The sequence below is a fragment of the Lissotriton vulgaris genome, chromosome 5 (genome assembly GCF_964263255.1).
Source record: "Lissotriton vulgaris chromosome 5, aLisVul1.2, whole genome shotgun sequence".
NCBI lineage: Eukaryota > Metazoa > Chordata > Amphibia > Caudata > Salamandridae > Lissotriton > Lissotriton vulgaris.
Genome location: NC_141693.1, coordinates 1863527092 through 1863541746, shown reverse-complemented (window position 1 = coordinate 1863541746; position 14655 = coordinate 1863527092). Strand labels below are relative to the sequence as shown.

At 44.1% G+C, this 14655-nt stretch overlaps 1 protein-coding gene across 1 annotated transcript; it reads right to left on the bottom strand.

The window, feature by feature from the left end:
• Nucleotides 1-9796: 9796 nt before the first annotated feature.
• Nucleotides 9797-13438, bottom strand: LOC147717548 (telethonin-like). The gene is made up of 2 exons (XM_086924353.1): nt 13142-13438; nt 9797-11051 (listed from the first exon to the last, which is right to left on the bottom strand). The coding sequence occupies exons 1-2, from the start codon at nt 13288-13290 to the stop codon at nt 10637-10639; spliced, it is 564 nt and encodes a 187-aa protein (XP_086780479.1). The 5' UTR covers nt 13291-13438; the 3' UTR covers nt 9797-10636.
• Between the last annotated feature and the right edge of the window lie 1217 nt (nt 13439-14655).

Sequence of the window (14655 nt, the reverse complement as noted above, 5' to 3'; positions counted from 1 at the left end):
CTTTGTGCCTATGTGTAAAGCTAACCTATATTCGGTACAACGCTCAGCTACTAGGCTTTTCTCCCTCGGATTGTTGACAAGAGCCCTTCTTAAGCACCGATTGGCAATAGAGCAAGCTGCATTTAACATTCTCGTGGAAGGCTGCTTCCTTTACAATAATTATAATAAACCCAGTCTCTGCAATAAGGCAAATACCTTATCCAGGCAGAATGAACCTACTGTTACTGAGCTTCCATTGATATGGAAAGCTGACACAATAACTCTAAGAAATTAGATTATAATTTGTGGTGGGTGACTACCCACCTCATTGAATAATCACATGTAATAACCTGAGCTAAACCCTGTGGTCACTATGGACCTACGGCGCACGCTCTCTCGCTTAGAGGCCGACCTCCTGGCCCTAGACTCTCTTCAACCTGGAGGCCACACCCTGGAATACTTGCTCAAGCGGGCGCCTCTGTTCGCCGAATATCAGGAAGCGATGGCAAGAGAGGCCCATATTCTAGGGAAATATGCAAAAGCTCATAGATATGGGGAGAGGAAGAGACTGGGTGCATGCTAGCCTGACTGTTGAGGCCCATACGGGGTTCATCTTATAAAGCGGGACGGCATAACCCGACTGGCGTACTGGTGACAGACACACCAGGCATCGCACAAGAGCTATTGACATACTACATGGATCTATACACCACAAAGTTGCATGATAGGCAGGATGCCATATCTGCCTACTTAGAGGACATAGCAGCGGTATGGCTTACAAACGCACACCAACAATTTTTAAATGAATCCTTCACTACGGAAGAAATAATAGAGGCCACCAACGTTATGGATGGATTCAAAGGGCCTGGATAAGATGGCTTTACGGGTGCATTTTATAAGACTTACAAGCACGTCCTAGTGCCGGTGTATGCCGAGGCGTTAACAGCGTGAATCCTCCCCCCTGATGCTCAGAGAAGCAGTCATAATTCTATTGTAGCCAGGAAAAGACCCACTACAATGTGGCTCCTGTAGATACCAAAATATTGGCCAAAATGCTGTTCACTTGTCTTTTACTACTTATGGAACAAATAATCTCACTTTCACAGGCGGGATTTATACCGTATAGTTCAACAGCACTGAACCTATGAACTATCTTCGCCACTCTCCATAGAATAGCTCCCATGGTCCTTCCTGTAGCGGCGCTATAGGAAGCTGAAAAAGCATTCGATTCTATACAGTGGCCTTTTCTACAGACGACGCTGCGGAAACTGGGTATCCCAACTGGATTCTTGGCCCTAGTGAATTTGCTGTACCCACATCCTATGGCGCGACTCTGCATAATGGCACAATAACTAGGCACTTGCCCATATCACGCGGCACCCGACAGGGATGCCCACTTTCGCTGTTGCTGTTCCTAATAGCAATGGACCCTTTGATGCGACAGCTACAAAAGGACCACCTACATCGGGGATTGCAATTTAATACTGGTCCCTTGTTGATATCCCCCTACGCAGATGATATAGTATTATATGTGAGAAACCCAGCAGTAAATCTCTCCCTGCTATTGGCAGAAATCCAAAAATTTGCTACACTTTTGGGATTATATATCAACTGGAGGAATTCTGAGATTTTTCAGTTGACAGAAGTAGTAGATCAGAGATGTGAGGGATTCCCTGTGATGTGGTGTGAAGCGGAGGCAAAATATTTGCGTATATACTTACACAAAGAAAAAGACAAGATATTAGGATTTTGAAAAGCCCGATGGTTGAAAAGCTGGGAGCCCAAATAGACAGATGGATCTGACTCCTGCTATCTGTAGAAGGACGTATAGCTATCATTAAAATGGTGGTCTTGCCTCAACTGCTCTACCTCTTGCACAATATCCCAATACCCCTGACAAATGGTTTCTTTGCTCAAATGTGTATGCTTTTGACAAAACTCATGTGAGGTGGGGCAAACAGCCCAAGTTAATTGGAAGACCCTGGTACTTTCGTACGAACGAGGAGGGTTCAGAGTCCCAGATATTCACCTTTACTATTTAGTAGCACAATGCAGCCACTCATGGCACTGGTACCATCCAGATGCCCGTCTCCCCAGTGCCAAACCTGAGAGAGACTTAGAAGCTCCTACCCCATTGGGATTGTTGCTGCCGAAGGGCATACCATGAGACAGCCGCAGCCCGTGGAAGGAGTTACGGATGGGCCGGAAGGCAGGGCGGGGGAGGGGCAGGGGGGGGTGCTAAAAAGCAGAGTATGGATAATTGGAGGTAAGTAAACAATTTAATTAATAAAACCAATTTCGTAGCACGTCCTGCATCGCAAAATGCGAGCATAGCTGCAAACTCGGCCCTGTAACAAAATCGTCCGAAAACCGGTCCTGGCAAAGAGCTCGGCTGCACTTCCAACCCCCCCGGGGGGCCGGCCGAGCACTTTGCCAGGGCCAGTTTTGGTTCCCAGTCCGGCCCTGACCGGAGAAACTGGGAACCGACTGACAGCTTTCTAAAAGTAGCTTTTTCTTTCAAGTGATTTGCGCCACAAGTTGCGTTAAATGTAACAATCAATGTGATACCTTGACGTATACATTTTAGTAGTCCCATTCAGAAGTTTTCAGGATTTAGATGTTAACCTGTAACTCTGTACTTGGCAATGGGGCTTCTAGCCTATTTCCCAAGTACAAAAGACCGTTTTTTACTGTTAGGGCATATTAAAGTACATGTCCTACTTGGTAATATACAATTCCCTGCCTTAGGACTCGATAGTCCGTCCTTAGGGGAGACTTTTAGATATTATTAAGGGAAGTGTAGACTTTGCTCTTGGTTTAAATAGCAAAGTCGAATAAGCAGTTTAAAACTGCTCTGCCAGGCTGCAGTGAAAGGCTGGGAGCCATGTTGCACTTTGTCACGCTCAGGGCGCCACAATCAGTGCTGCAACCCTGGGCGGACACTTGAACTTACAGGCCCTAGTTACCCTTAGTACCATATACTAGGAACTCATAAGTAAGTTAAACCTATGCCAATTGGGGATAATCAATTAAACATGTACATTGCACAGGGTTAGGACACTGGCACTGAGGTCCGGTGGGCAGGCCTCGGTGCACTCTCAGGGTCAAAATACAGATCATTCAAAAAGGGCCATTTCCTTCCATAATATTTGTCCCTGCCCTTATCCTTCTTCCTTGCTTCTCTCAGAGTGTTTGTCCCATTGAGCAGTTGTAGTCGACTTATGGGGAGGCACAAGATAAGCATCTAAATCCCAGAAATCTACATTGTAGAGGGATATTAAGTGCCATTTGTCACCAGTGTACACCCGGCGCTTGCATCTATGCACATGGCCCGAGGGCAGCATCAGGATATAAAGGGCTAGCTGAGAGCATGGGCTTAGTTCTGAATTTACATCTACGGGTAGGGTATGTTATTTCAGCCTCACTTTATGACACCTACTACAGGGGAGAATCATTATCATGTGCCTTAAAGAGGCATACAGAGACGGCGTAAATGAAGGAGTTTTTAACACTATCATTGCAGAAACAGAATGTCAGTACCCGCACTCCTGGCAAAAGATCTCGGCAGCAGGACAAGAGCAGTAATATTGCAGGCACATGATGTACAGAAATAATGTGACAATAGGAATACTACCGGCACAAGGTGTGCAGAAAGGCAACAGCAGAGCTACCTGCAACTAACATATGTGTGAGAGCATCAGTAGTCTTCGATGATGCAACAGGAGCTGTATTATCTGCACAAGGTGTACAGAAAGGCTCACAGGGGATTCATTTCCACACTCTATAAAGACTCATTCTGTAAGCAAAGATTCAATCACAGTCTCTGTAAGGAATCACTCTGCAGCCCTAAGAACTAACTGCCGCCAGCGCGAATGATTCACTCTATCCAGCCTCAAAGACTGATTTTATCCAGTCATTAGGACCCACTCTCATAAACTTCAAGGGCTCACTTTCTACAGCATCAAGGACTCACTCTCTACATCCTCAGTGCAGCACTCTCATCAGTTCTAAATACATACTGTCTTCTGCTACAAGGACTCATCTTTAAGGCCCCAAGAATTCACACTCAGCAGCCTCAAGGAGTCACTTCCTCCAGCCCCAATGAATAACTCTTAACAAGCCTGGCTGATGACGGCTGATTAGCCAGAAACCGGTCCCAGGAAGCTTGTTTCAGGTCCAGGGAAAACATGGCTTGGCAGTTCAGGCTGGACTGTTCCCATGAGGCTCTGGGTCCGACGGATTTGCATATGGCCATGTCTGAACTGGGGTGGCGGAGTGAGCTAAAGAATGATGATGGATTAAACCCAGATCAATTGGCTGGGGGTGAGTGCTTGCATTGTTCAACATTCCGTCCATCATCCCCTTTGGTTTTACTTAACTCTTAACAATGCCAGGTACTCACACTTATCAGTCTCACGGGCTGACTCTCTTCGGCTCCAAGGACTCACTGTGTAGACTCACAGACTCACTCTTTATCCTCAAGGATGCACCCAAGGACTGACTCTCTCCAGCTTTGAGAACTCACTCTTGCCCCATCCCGATACAGCTCCATGCCCTGCCCTTGCCTCCCTACATCCCTACACCATCTATAAACCCAGCTGCATTGAATGTATGACAAAATATCTACCTACAAAAATATCGCAACAAAAATGTCGATTACAAAAATAATCGACATGCTATCTCTAACAAGGTAAGTACAAAAATATCAAGAAAAAAATATAGATGTAAAAAATATCGTTATTAAAAAATATTGTTTTTTAAATTAAAAATATATGTAATATAAATAAAATAAAACGTATAAATGTAATCAACATAATAAAAAATATGTTATATTTAAAATTAATAAATAATACATAATTTAATAAAAAAATAATTAATAATATTCATATACTACATAGCATATACTTCCTTATTAATAACTTTCAAAATAATTGTAATAACTTATAAATTAATAACAATATTATAAATAAAAAATAAATGTGTACACATAAAATAATAATATAAATAAAAATTAATAACAATTTAAAATAAATTTAAAAAAGTAAGTAAGTGTTGGATAGCGTAGGGGTAAAAATTACTATTCCCACTCCAGAGAGTGCAACAGTAGGGAAAGTGTTGGAAAGCGTAGGTGTAAAAATTACTATTCCAACTCCAGAGAGTGCAACAGTAGGAAAAGTGTTAGATAGCGTAGGGGTAAAAATTACTATTCCCACTCCAAAGAGTGCAACAGTAGGGAAAGCATTGGATAGCGTGGGGCAAAAATTGCTATTCCCACTCCAGAGAGTGCAACAGTAGAGAAAGTGTTGGATAGCGTAGGATTAAAAATTACTATTCCCACTCCAGAGAGTGCAATAGTAGGGAAAGTGTTGGATAGCGTAGGGTTAAAATTACTATTCCAACTCCAGAGAGTGCAACAGTAGGGAAAGTGTTGGATAGCATAGGGGTAAAAATTACTATTCCCACTCCAGAGAGTGCAACAGTAGGGAAAATGTTGGATAGCGTAGGGGTAAAAATTGTTATTACCACTCCAAAGAGTGCAACAGTAGGGAAAGTGTTGGATAGCGTAGGGGTAAACATTACTATTCCCACTCCAGAGAGTGCAACAGTAGAAAAAATCTTGGATAGCGTAGGAGTAAAAATTACTATTCCCATTCCAGAGAGTGCGGTAGTAGCGAAAGTGTTGGTTAGCGTAGGGGTAAACATTCCTATTCCCACTCCAGAGAGTGCAACAGTAGGGAAAGTGTTGGATAGCGTAGGGGTAAAAATTACTATTCCAACTCCCGAAAGTGCAAAAGTAGGGAAAGTATTGGATAGCGTCGAAGTTAAAAATAACATACTTATAAATAAATTAATATTTTAAAATAGTAAAAAATTAATTATTAAATAAATATAAACTATTTACAAATACCAATACATAATGATAAAAACATGATTAGCAATAAATAATTAAGTAAAAATAAATTAATAATAAATACCAATTAATAATAATTAATGACCAATTAATATTTAATTAACAATAATATAATTAACAAAACAATTGATTAAAATACATTATTACTTAATTACATCTAAATTACTTCCCACCCTATTCCCCTATTAACCCATAACCCACTAAACAACATAATTATCAATTAATCAATTAATTAAAATTATTTACTAATGAATTAAAATTAATTACCAATTAATTCAAATTAATTTATAATTCCTAAAAAATACTAATTAATTTAGTATAATTAAATTACTTCCCACCCTATTCCCCAATAAACCCATAACCCGCGAAGGAACATCATTATCAATTAATCAATCATTAAAATTAATTACCATTTAATAAAAATGAATTACCAATTAATTAAAATTAATTTATAAATCCTAAAAATGTATAATTAATTTAGTATAATTAAATTACTTCCCACCCTATTCCCCTATAAACCCATAACCCACTACAGAACATAATTATCAATTATTTAAAATTAATTACCAGTTAATTAAAATTAATTACCAATTAAATAAAATTACTTTATAATTCCTAATATGTAATAATTAATTTAGTATAAGTAAATTACTTCCCACCCTATTCCCCTATAAACCCACAACCCGCTACACTACTAAAATATAAAATTTACGTAAATTACATAAATAAAAATTAAACACATATTAAGTACATAATAATATACATAAAAATCATATAAAATCGATATTAGTAACATCGAAATTACTAACATCGATATTACTAACATCGATATTACAAACATCAATATTAAATATATCGATATAACTTACCTTCTATATTATGTACAGTTGATATTTGAACATCGACATTATTGTATGTCGATATTTAAAAATCAATATTTTGTCTGCCTACCGCTGCATTATTTACAAAGCCATCACAATTGCACCCATGTTTATACTACAGACAAGCCTATACCCTCTCTGGTGATTTTCGGCACACCGCAGGCAGCGCACCATTAAACTGCAGACTAGAAAGTGTAGAAAAGCAAAACAAAAGGCATCAGGCCTTTTCCATCGATGCACCCATGATTCGGAACAACTTCCCCGTATCTAAAAGGACTGCCCCAGCGCTGCTCCAGTTTAGGAAGAGTTGAAAACTCACCTCTTTGAAGTACACAACATCACAACAGTGGCGGCCGGTACGTTTAGGAGAAAGGGGGCGGATAGGACACACACATACACATACACACTCACAGCCATGCATTCACAAGCGCACACACACAAACACATCCATTCACAACACTCATTACCAAACATTCATACATACATGCATGCACGCACTAAACATTAATTACAAAAAATACACGCACTTACCTGCAGCTCTGCCTCGGAGGTCCCAGGATGCTTGGGACTGCTGCCTTCCCTCATTGGCTGACCAACATCATCACAGAGTGGGATGGGGTCAGTGAGACTGCTGACCCCACCCCACTCTGTGATGAAGTGTCACTGATTGACACTCGGCCCTAGGCACATCAGGGTTTAAAACTGAAGCACCCAGGCGTGAGGCAATCAGTGATGCTACCCCTCGTAACTGAGGGGAGGGCCTCAGGGACCTTTGCTGAACTGAGGAGGTCACGCCCACAGGAGCTGGGACATCCTCAGCCCAGCAAAGTTCAGCTCAGGCAGTCAGTGGCGGGCGCATTTAAAGCATGTCTGGCTCCTGGCTGCCTGTCCAGAAAATGAGCAGTGTCCGCCAGGCTGACCTTTGTTCAGTGTGACAGATACTATTTGTGAGGGGCAAAAAATGGGGTTGTGGTCACTCAGCCCTAATGGACTGGCCACGGCTGCATCACAATCCATTACCAGTCCGCACACCAGCGACCTCTCCTATTGTTTGTTGTCTCTACGCTTGTCTTTGACCATGTACAGTGCCCCGCTGGGATTTGGCTAAGTTCACACTATAGAAATACCACATACATACACACAAACATACATACTCTCTCCATCCCTAAAGTAGTCACTCTCTCTAGCCCACAGTACTCACGCTCTCCACCCTCATATGTTTACAATGTTGCTTCTGCTCCTACACCTTGTCCTAAAATCTCTGGACTGAGGAGTTTCTCTTGTCTCCCCTCTGCCGCCCATGTAGTTCTTCTTGCCCCCACCCCTAAACTACTTCCCCAGTCCCTAATTATCCTCTCCCCTGCCTTTATCTTTACAAACTTGTCTCTATAGCCGATTCTGGGTACAAAGGGATCACGTTTATTTAGTCTTTCATGTTACAAATGGCCGAGACTTCTGTCCCTACAGATGCTGGGACAGCAGAGACTTTACATATCCATTGAGCCCGAAGCTATCTGCAGAGGGCTGTACAGATTTAAAAGTATACACAAAAGATAACACCTCATAAAGTGTAAACAAAATAACAATTATGTACAGATGATCATATATACAGATGTAAAAAAACATAATTTTTAAAAGACTTCATGAGCCTGAGAGATAAAATAAGCACATTTCAAAAGATGCAAATGCAACAAATGAGCTTTCTGTTGGGTATAAAGCGCTGACAGACCCCAGTGTCCAGAGTCTTAGATCCCACCAACTCTGCCTAAAGGAGGGTCTGGGACTTTTTAAGACAAGGAGTGTCAAGGCAGTAGCTCCCAAAGCTATTCGAACATAGCAGCGGCCACCCTTTGGGCAAATTTAAGGTTTTAGTGGAGTACAACATATTGAACACAATTCTGATATTTTATATTAACAAAACACCACATCTTGCACAAAGTTCTGCTAATCAAGATTTGGGAAATAACACTTTTTAGGCAAAAGTCTTATATTCATCATCGTCAAAGGTGGAGTACATTGATAGTGGATTCAGAGGAACATTATTGTTGGCTAGGAAATTATCACCTCATGTACGAAAGCAATTTTCTATAGACACGGAATGGGTAAAACTCATTGATACGTGTGTCCCTTAGTTCGTAAATGTCCTTGTTGCTGAATTGAACAAGCTCTTTCGTGCTGATAAAATGAAATATTATAATCATGGGCCAAGAAATTATAAGAATATGCCATTGTCGTGTTTACTAGATCTGTTTTTGGGTTTGAAAATACACTATTCAAAGAGGGCATGGTGGTTGGCTAAGTGAGGTAGGTGTCAGACTCTCTACTAGCTGTCCAGAATAAACACCTTCCTGAGCTTTGTGAAGCCTCCTTTACCACCTGGTCCTTTTGCTTCACATTTCTTCTATTATAAGTATATTTTGTGAACATGCCCATTCAGTCTCTACAAAAGTCCATACAGCTGTTTTCCCATTCCTGTTTAGCAACACAAAAAGATGCTGGCTTAAATGCTGAAAATTGTCAAACATTCACCCCCAGTCACAGATCTGCCATGTGCCAATCAGTCTTGGCCCTACTGCTCACGAGAACAGTCCACCTGAATTGCCAGGCCAAGTCGTCGCTGGACTGGAAAACATGCATCCTGGGACCAGTTTCAGGCTAGCTTTAATCCAGGGGCACAGTGAGCAAGGCACTCACGTCTGGGCATACCCTTCCCACTTATGGCGACTATAGCAAACTCTCCTCTTCTCTCTCCATTACTCCAGGTATCAATACCCGTACTCCTTGTTTACTAATTTGTCTTCATGGGCTATTGCAACTGTCTTTACTGTATTCAGTGCTTCTGCTGACCTCCAGTTATCACTAGTTTTCTCACTTTTGATTGGTCTTCCCTCCTTAGCCTCACCCATTTTTTGACGAGCTATAATACTTTTACCCACCTCCAGTGGCACTGTCTTCCCCTCTTCTGATTGGTTGATTCCCCTGTGTGCGGCACCTCTTCAATTTCTTCTTCAATTTATTTTTAATTCACCCACCTGCCTCCTCTTTAATCCTCTCTGTTCTCCGCGTGTCTCTGTCCATCTCATGGAGCTCCCTCAGCTACCCTATTGTTCCCATCCCAGAACTTTCTTTACTCTGTCTTTACCTATCTGTGACCTGGCTCCTCCTAACTTTCGCCGGTGCTCTAACTTTCTACGTGTGGTCTCCACTCTACTTCTCAGTCTTGGTCAATCCTCTTCCCCATTGCTCCATCTCATCTCTGCTCATTCTCACTCAGTGCTCCTCACTATTGTAATAATTTGGCCATTCCCTTCCTCCGCCCTTCACTCTTTCTCATACTTAGGTACTTCTCTCATTTGCTATTTGAGACTATTCCTTCAGTCAATTCTATATTTTCTGTTCAGGGAATTCTTCCTTGTCTCCTTTTTATCATCCTAATCAATTCATTGACTGCTTTTACTGTGCTTGATTGTTGACAATGTGAAGCTCTATGGCTAAGACAATTTTCAAATACAATACAGCATAAAAAACACATAGATGAGGTCAGGAGATACTGGATCCTGTTTAGAGATCATTATTATGATTAGTAGCCCAGACAAACCCCAGAGGTCCTGGCCTGAGTCAATTTTCCGGGCCAGACCCACTTAATCAAGTTTCCTGAACCGCGTACTCTCCCAGTCCATGCACCACGCCAACATGTTGAAGAAAAATAGTTTAAAGTAAGATAGGGTGCATTAAGTCAGTTTGAACAGGTTCTTTCTATTGCGTTCAACAACTGTTGGTCTTCTGGTGAAGCTTCTGGACAGGGAGGGTGGCAGGAACATCTTCCCAATATCCATGTGTGCCAGCTGCCTGACCATTCTCTCCCTCAGCCTCGTCTGGCCTCCTGGGACAAGGTTCTGGACAGGGACCGTGGCAGGGGCACCTTACCAAACTCCATGTGTGGCATCTGCATGACCTGGGGAAGATCCTTGGTGATTTCGGAGATCATCTTCTTGTCCCGGCACAGACCGTCACCTGAGTGGCTCAAGGCCCTCTCGAACGCCATCATTCTACTCAGCTCCTGAGGGGTGGGCGCCCTCTCTATTTTGCCACTCAGGTCCACAGGTTTGAAGATAGGCAGGGGCAGGGCCCGCTGGTAGGGTAGGTGGTACTCTGTCTGCACCCCACCGAGACGGCCAAGCTTCATGACGTTCCACGGAGACCTCTGCACCAGAAATCGGACCTCGTGACACTTGGTGTAGGTCTCCTTCCGCTGGTCATCGGCTTCTCTCATACAACAGCTGTAGGTAGAGGAAAAGAGGCCATGAACAACTGAATCCCTATGTGTACCATCATTACGCAAAATGCAAGATAAACTTAATGTCAAAATCAACAATAGAGCACTTCCTGCTAGAGAACTTATACTATGTCCAGCCTAATGTATTGGATTCATATGGGAGCGTCTCCCAGTGAGGAAGCTATTACTGAGTGCTCCTTCCGGGCCCAAACATTTCATAGGCCATATAAAATCCAAAGAATGGCAGCATAGATCATCCGACTGGGTGAGCTAGACAGTTCAGGAGGCGAAATGTGTCACTCAACGTGGACAACCCAAAGTAAAGCTGAATGACAGAGCTCTTCCTGATGCAGGGCCCATTCCTAGCAGCTTTTGGGACCTTACAACCTGGGATAGCTAACGTACAGATGCTTCTACGGCTAAGGGAAGGTATTCCTATGTGAACCTCAGAGGGAGTGAAGTGACAGTGGGCAAAGTGATGTCAACGTCAACACCAGAGGGCCTCCTGTTGAGCACGCTACCCAGAATGCAACACTCGTAAGAAACTAGGCAAGGCGCAATAACTGGGTAACTCATCAATTGAATGATAGGCTGCCAGGAAAGTGCCTGGTGCTCCCCTAAGCTGGGCTTGAGAAGGCACCGAAGGTCTGCTGGAAGGGCTTAGATTGGCTGCTGCATGGCCACCATTAGTGAGCACTTATTGAGCTCCAACAGCAGAAGTAGTAATGTTCCTGGCAAGTCCATTGGCAGAAATGAAGAGCGGTGTCTCTAGGAGAGGTTTTTAAGGGGGCACACTAACACACACACTTACAAAGTCATATTGAAACATTTTAATCAAATATTTACACTTGTGAATTGTTTCAAAGAGTTTAATTTAAAGATATATAGCTATATTTATGTATGTGTGTGGCACTGGGTCGTGTATATTTTATAATTCTGTGCTGCCGCCTGGCATGGGGCAGCATTCAGCAGCTGGGGTGGTGGGGCCCAATATGAATGGAACTGGGACATGAGCCCCTTCAACTCCCTGGAGCACCAGTGGAAATGGACTGGCTTTCAGGATCTGAGAAGTGTAGTTAAAGGGGAAGGGAGCAAATCATTGCCCTGATCATGGGCCATACTTACTCACTCTAACACTCACGGCCCTCACCACCCTTTAAAGCCATATTCTATCACGCAGTGCGCCACTCATACAGTGCCACTGACACCCGACCCGCAGAGCCGCACTAACTCACACTGACTGGTTCCAGAGCTGCAGTCACCATCACCCAAGCAGACACACAGAGCCAAACTCACTCACATGGCTTAGACTCCAAGCAGAGCCTGGAGTCACACTCACTCCTCCAGCACCATTTAGGAGCCCTGCTAACAATAACAATACACTTACTCATCCTTCGTCGTGCACACTGCCCCCCAAAAGCCTGCGCTTACCCTGGCTGGCTCGAGTAGAGGTACTCACATATCCACATGTCTGAAGCCTAGCCCTACAGCCCATTCATTCCGACCCATTCAGACTCAATCATCAGTCAAAGACTCACTTTTCTCATACCCCATGCCCATCCCACACCCATGCAGCCACTTACCCTCACATATTGAATCTGCCCATCACCAGGACAACTCAGACCCATTGCGCATCACCATGCATGACTTACTTTCACTTCCCACTCACTCACTCACTCACTCACCACCACCTGTCTTTAGACGTGATCTCAGACATCTACACCCGGGGACCCATGCTCACCTGCGCGCACTCACTCCTCCTCGCCTCCAGAGTCCAGCCTGACCCATACTCGCTCATTATTCGTTCACGATGCCTATCTCTATGAACTGTATTCACTCACCTGTCATTCTCACTCACTGTCTCACTGATTCTCTTCACGGATTTGCTCTCTCTTTCTTTCTCTCTTTCTCTCTCTCTCTGCCATATTACCTCAGTCTATCCACCTCTCGTGCTCACAATTCATGTCTTAAGTCATTCTCAGTTCCAGACCCTCTCATACCGCACAAACTCGCACTTTCACTCACACTCCTGCCACACTAAAACCACTCCTCCCCCACTCACCTACTTCCCCTGTCCATCCCACAGACACTCACCCCTTCTCAGCCCTGCTGGACAGACTGAGGTCCCTCCACTCCGCCGTGTAGAGCTCCCTCCGGGCCTTGTTCTCTTCCTGCACCTGGCAGCTCAGCTCGGCTGCACCCCGCATCCCTGCACCCCGCTGGACCACAGTGCACCCCGACATCTCGGAGGAGTCCGTCTGTCTGTTCTTCTGCTCCTATGTCTGTCTCTTTGTCTTTCTGTTTCGCCGCTTGCCTGTGTATCTCTGCAGTCAGTCTGACGGTTTCTCTGTCTCTTTCTGTCTGTCTGCTTGGAGGCTCCTCAGCTGTAACCCGCCCTCTCTGTCCTTCCTCTGCCCTCCCTCCGGTCTCTTATTCAGACCGCCGCTGCTATTCCAGGCCCGGGCTGTAATGTGCTATATCTGACCGGACGCCCATGTGCTGGGAAGCCCGGATACAGGACACGCTGAGACTGCACCAGCCTCACTCACTGAGTCACCGAGCCCCCTGCTGACGTCAGAGAGGCATTCACACATAACACACTCCTTACTGGCACCATCCGCTTTCCATCGCTGCTCACCACCGATACTCCTTCACACTCTCCAGCCACCAAAGCAGATAGTAAACATTTGATTAACAGCACCAGATATGGGCCCTGGAGAGAAACCTTGAAAAATGTCAGGCATTGGTAAAGTCAATAGGTCTCGCTTTTGGGACTGATTGATTTTGCCAGTCACTGCCAGTGTTTTTAATCGATACTGTACAGCGTCCTTGAAGCTGTGCGGTGGCAAGAAAAAGCAAACAAAAACAAGTGTTTTGCCTAAACAAGACCTATTGGCATTGCCAATGTCTTTTAGCTTTGTTTCATACCAGTGTGGAGTGGAGTAGAGTAGAGTGGCTTGGAGTGGCATGGGGTAGAGTGATGTGGAAAGGTGTAGAGTAGAGTGCAGTAAATTGGCTTGGAGCGGCATAGAGTGAGGTGATGTAGCGTGGAGTGTCGTAGAGTAGCGTGGGGTTCACTGGCATAGAGGAGAGTGGTGTTGAGTGCCGTGGCATAGAGTGGAGTGGCCATAGAGTAGAGTTGAGTAGAATGGAGTGGTGTAGGGTGGAGTGAGGTAGACTAGGTAGACTAGGGTGGAGTGTCATGAAGTGATGTGGAGTGGAGTAGAGTAGACTGGAGTGGCATAGTATAGAGTAGTGTGGAATGGCAGAGAGTGGAGTAGAGTGGTTTTGAGTGGCGTAGAGTAGAGTAGAGTGGCATAGAGTAGTGTGGAATGATGTGACATAACGTAGAGTGGCATAGAGTGGCACTGTGTGTAGTGGAGTGGCGTGAAGTGGCTTAGAGTGGCATACAGTGGAGTAGAGTAGCATGGATTGACGTAGAGTGGAGTGGAGTGGCATAGAGTAGAGTACAGTGCAGTAGAGTGCAGTGATGTATATTAGAGTAAAGTGGCATAGAGTGTAGTAGCACAGACTGCGGTAGCATACAGTGCAGTGACCTAGAGTAGATTGGTGCAGAGTAGAGTGGTGCAGAGTAGAGTGGAAAAGAG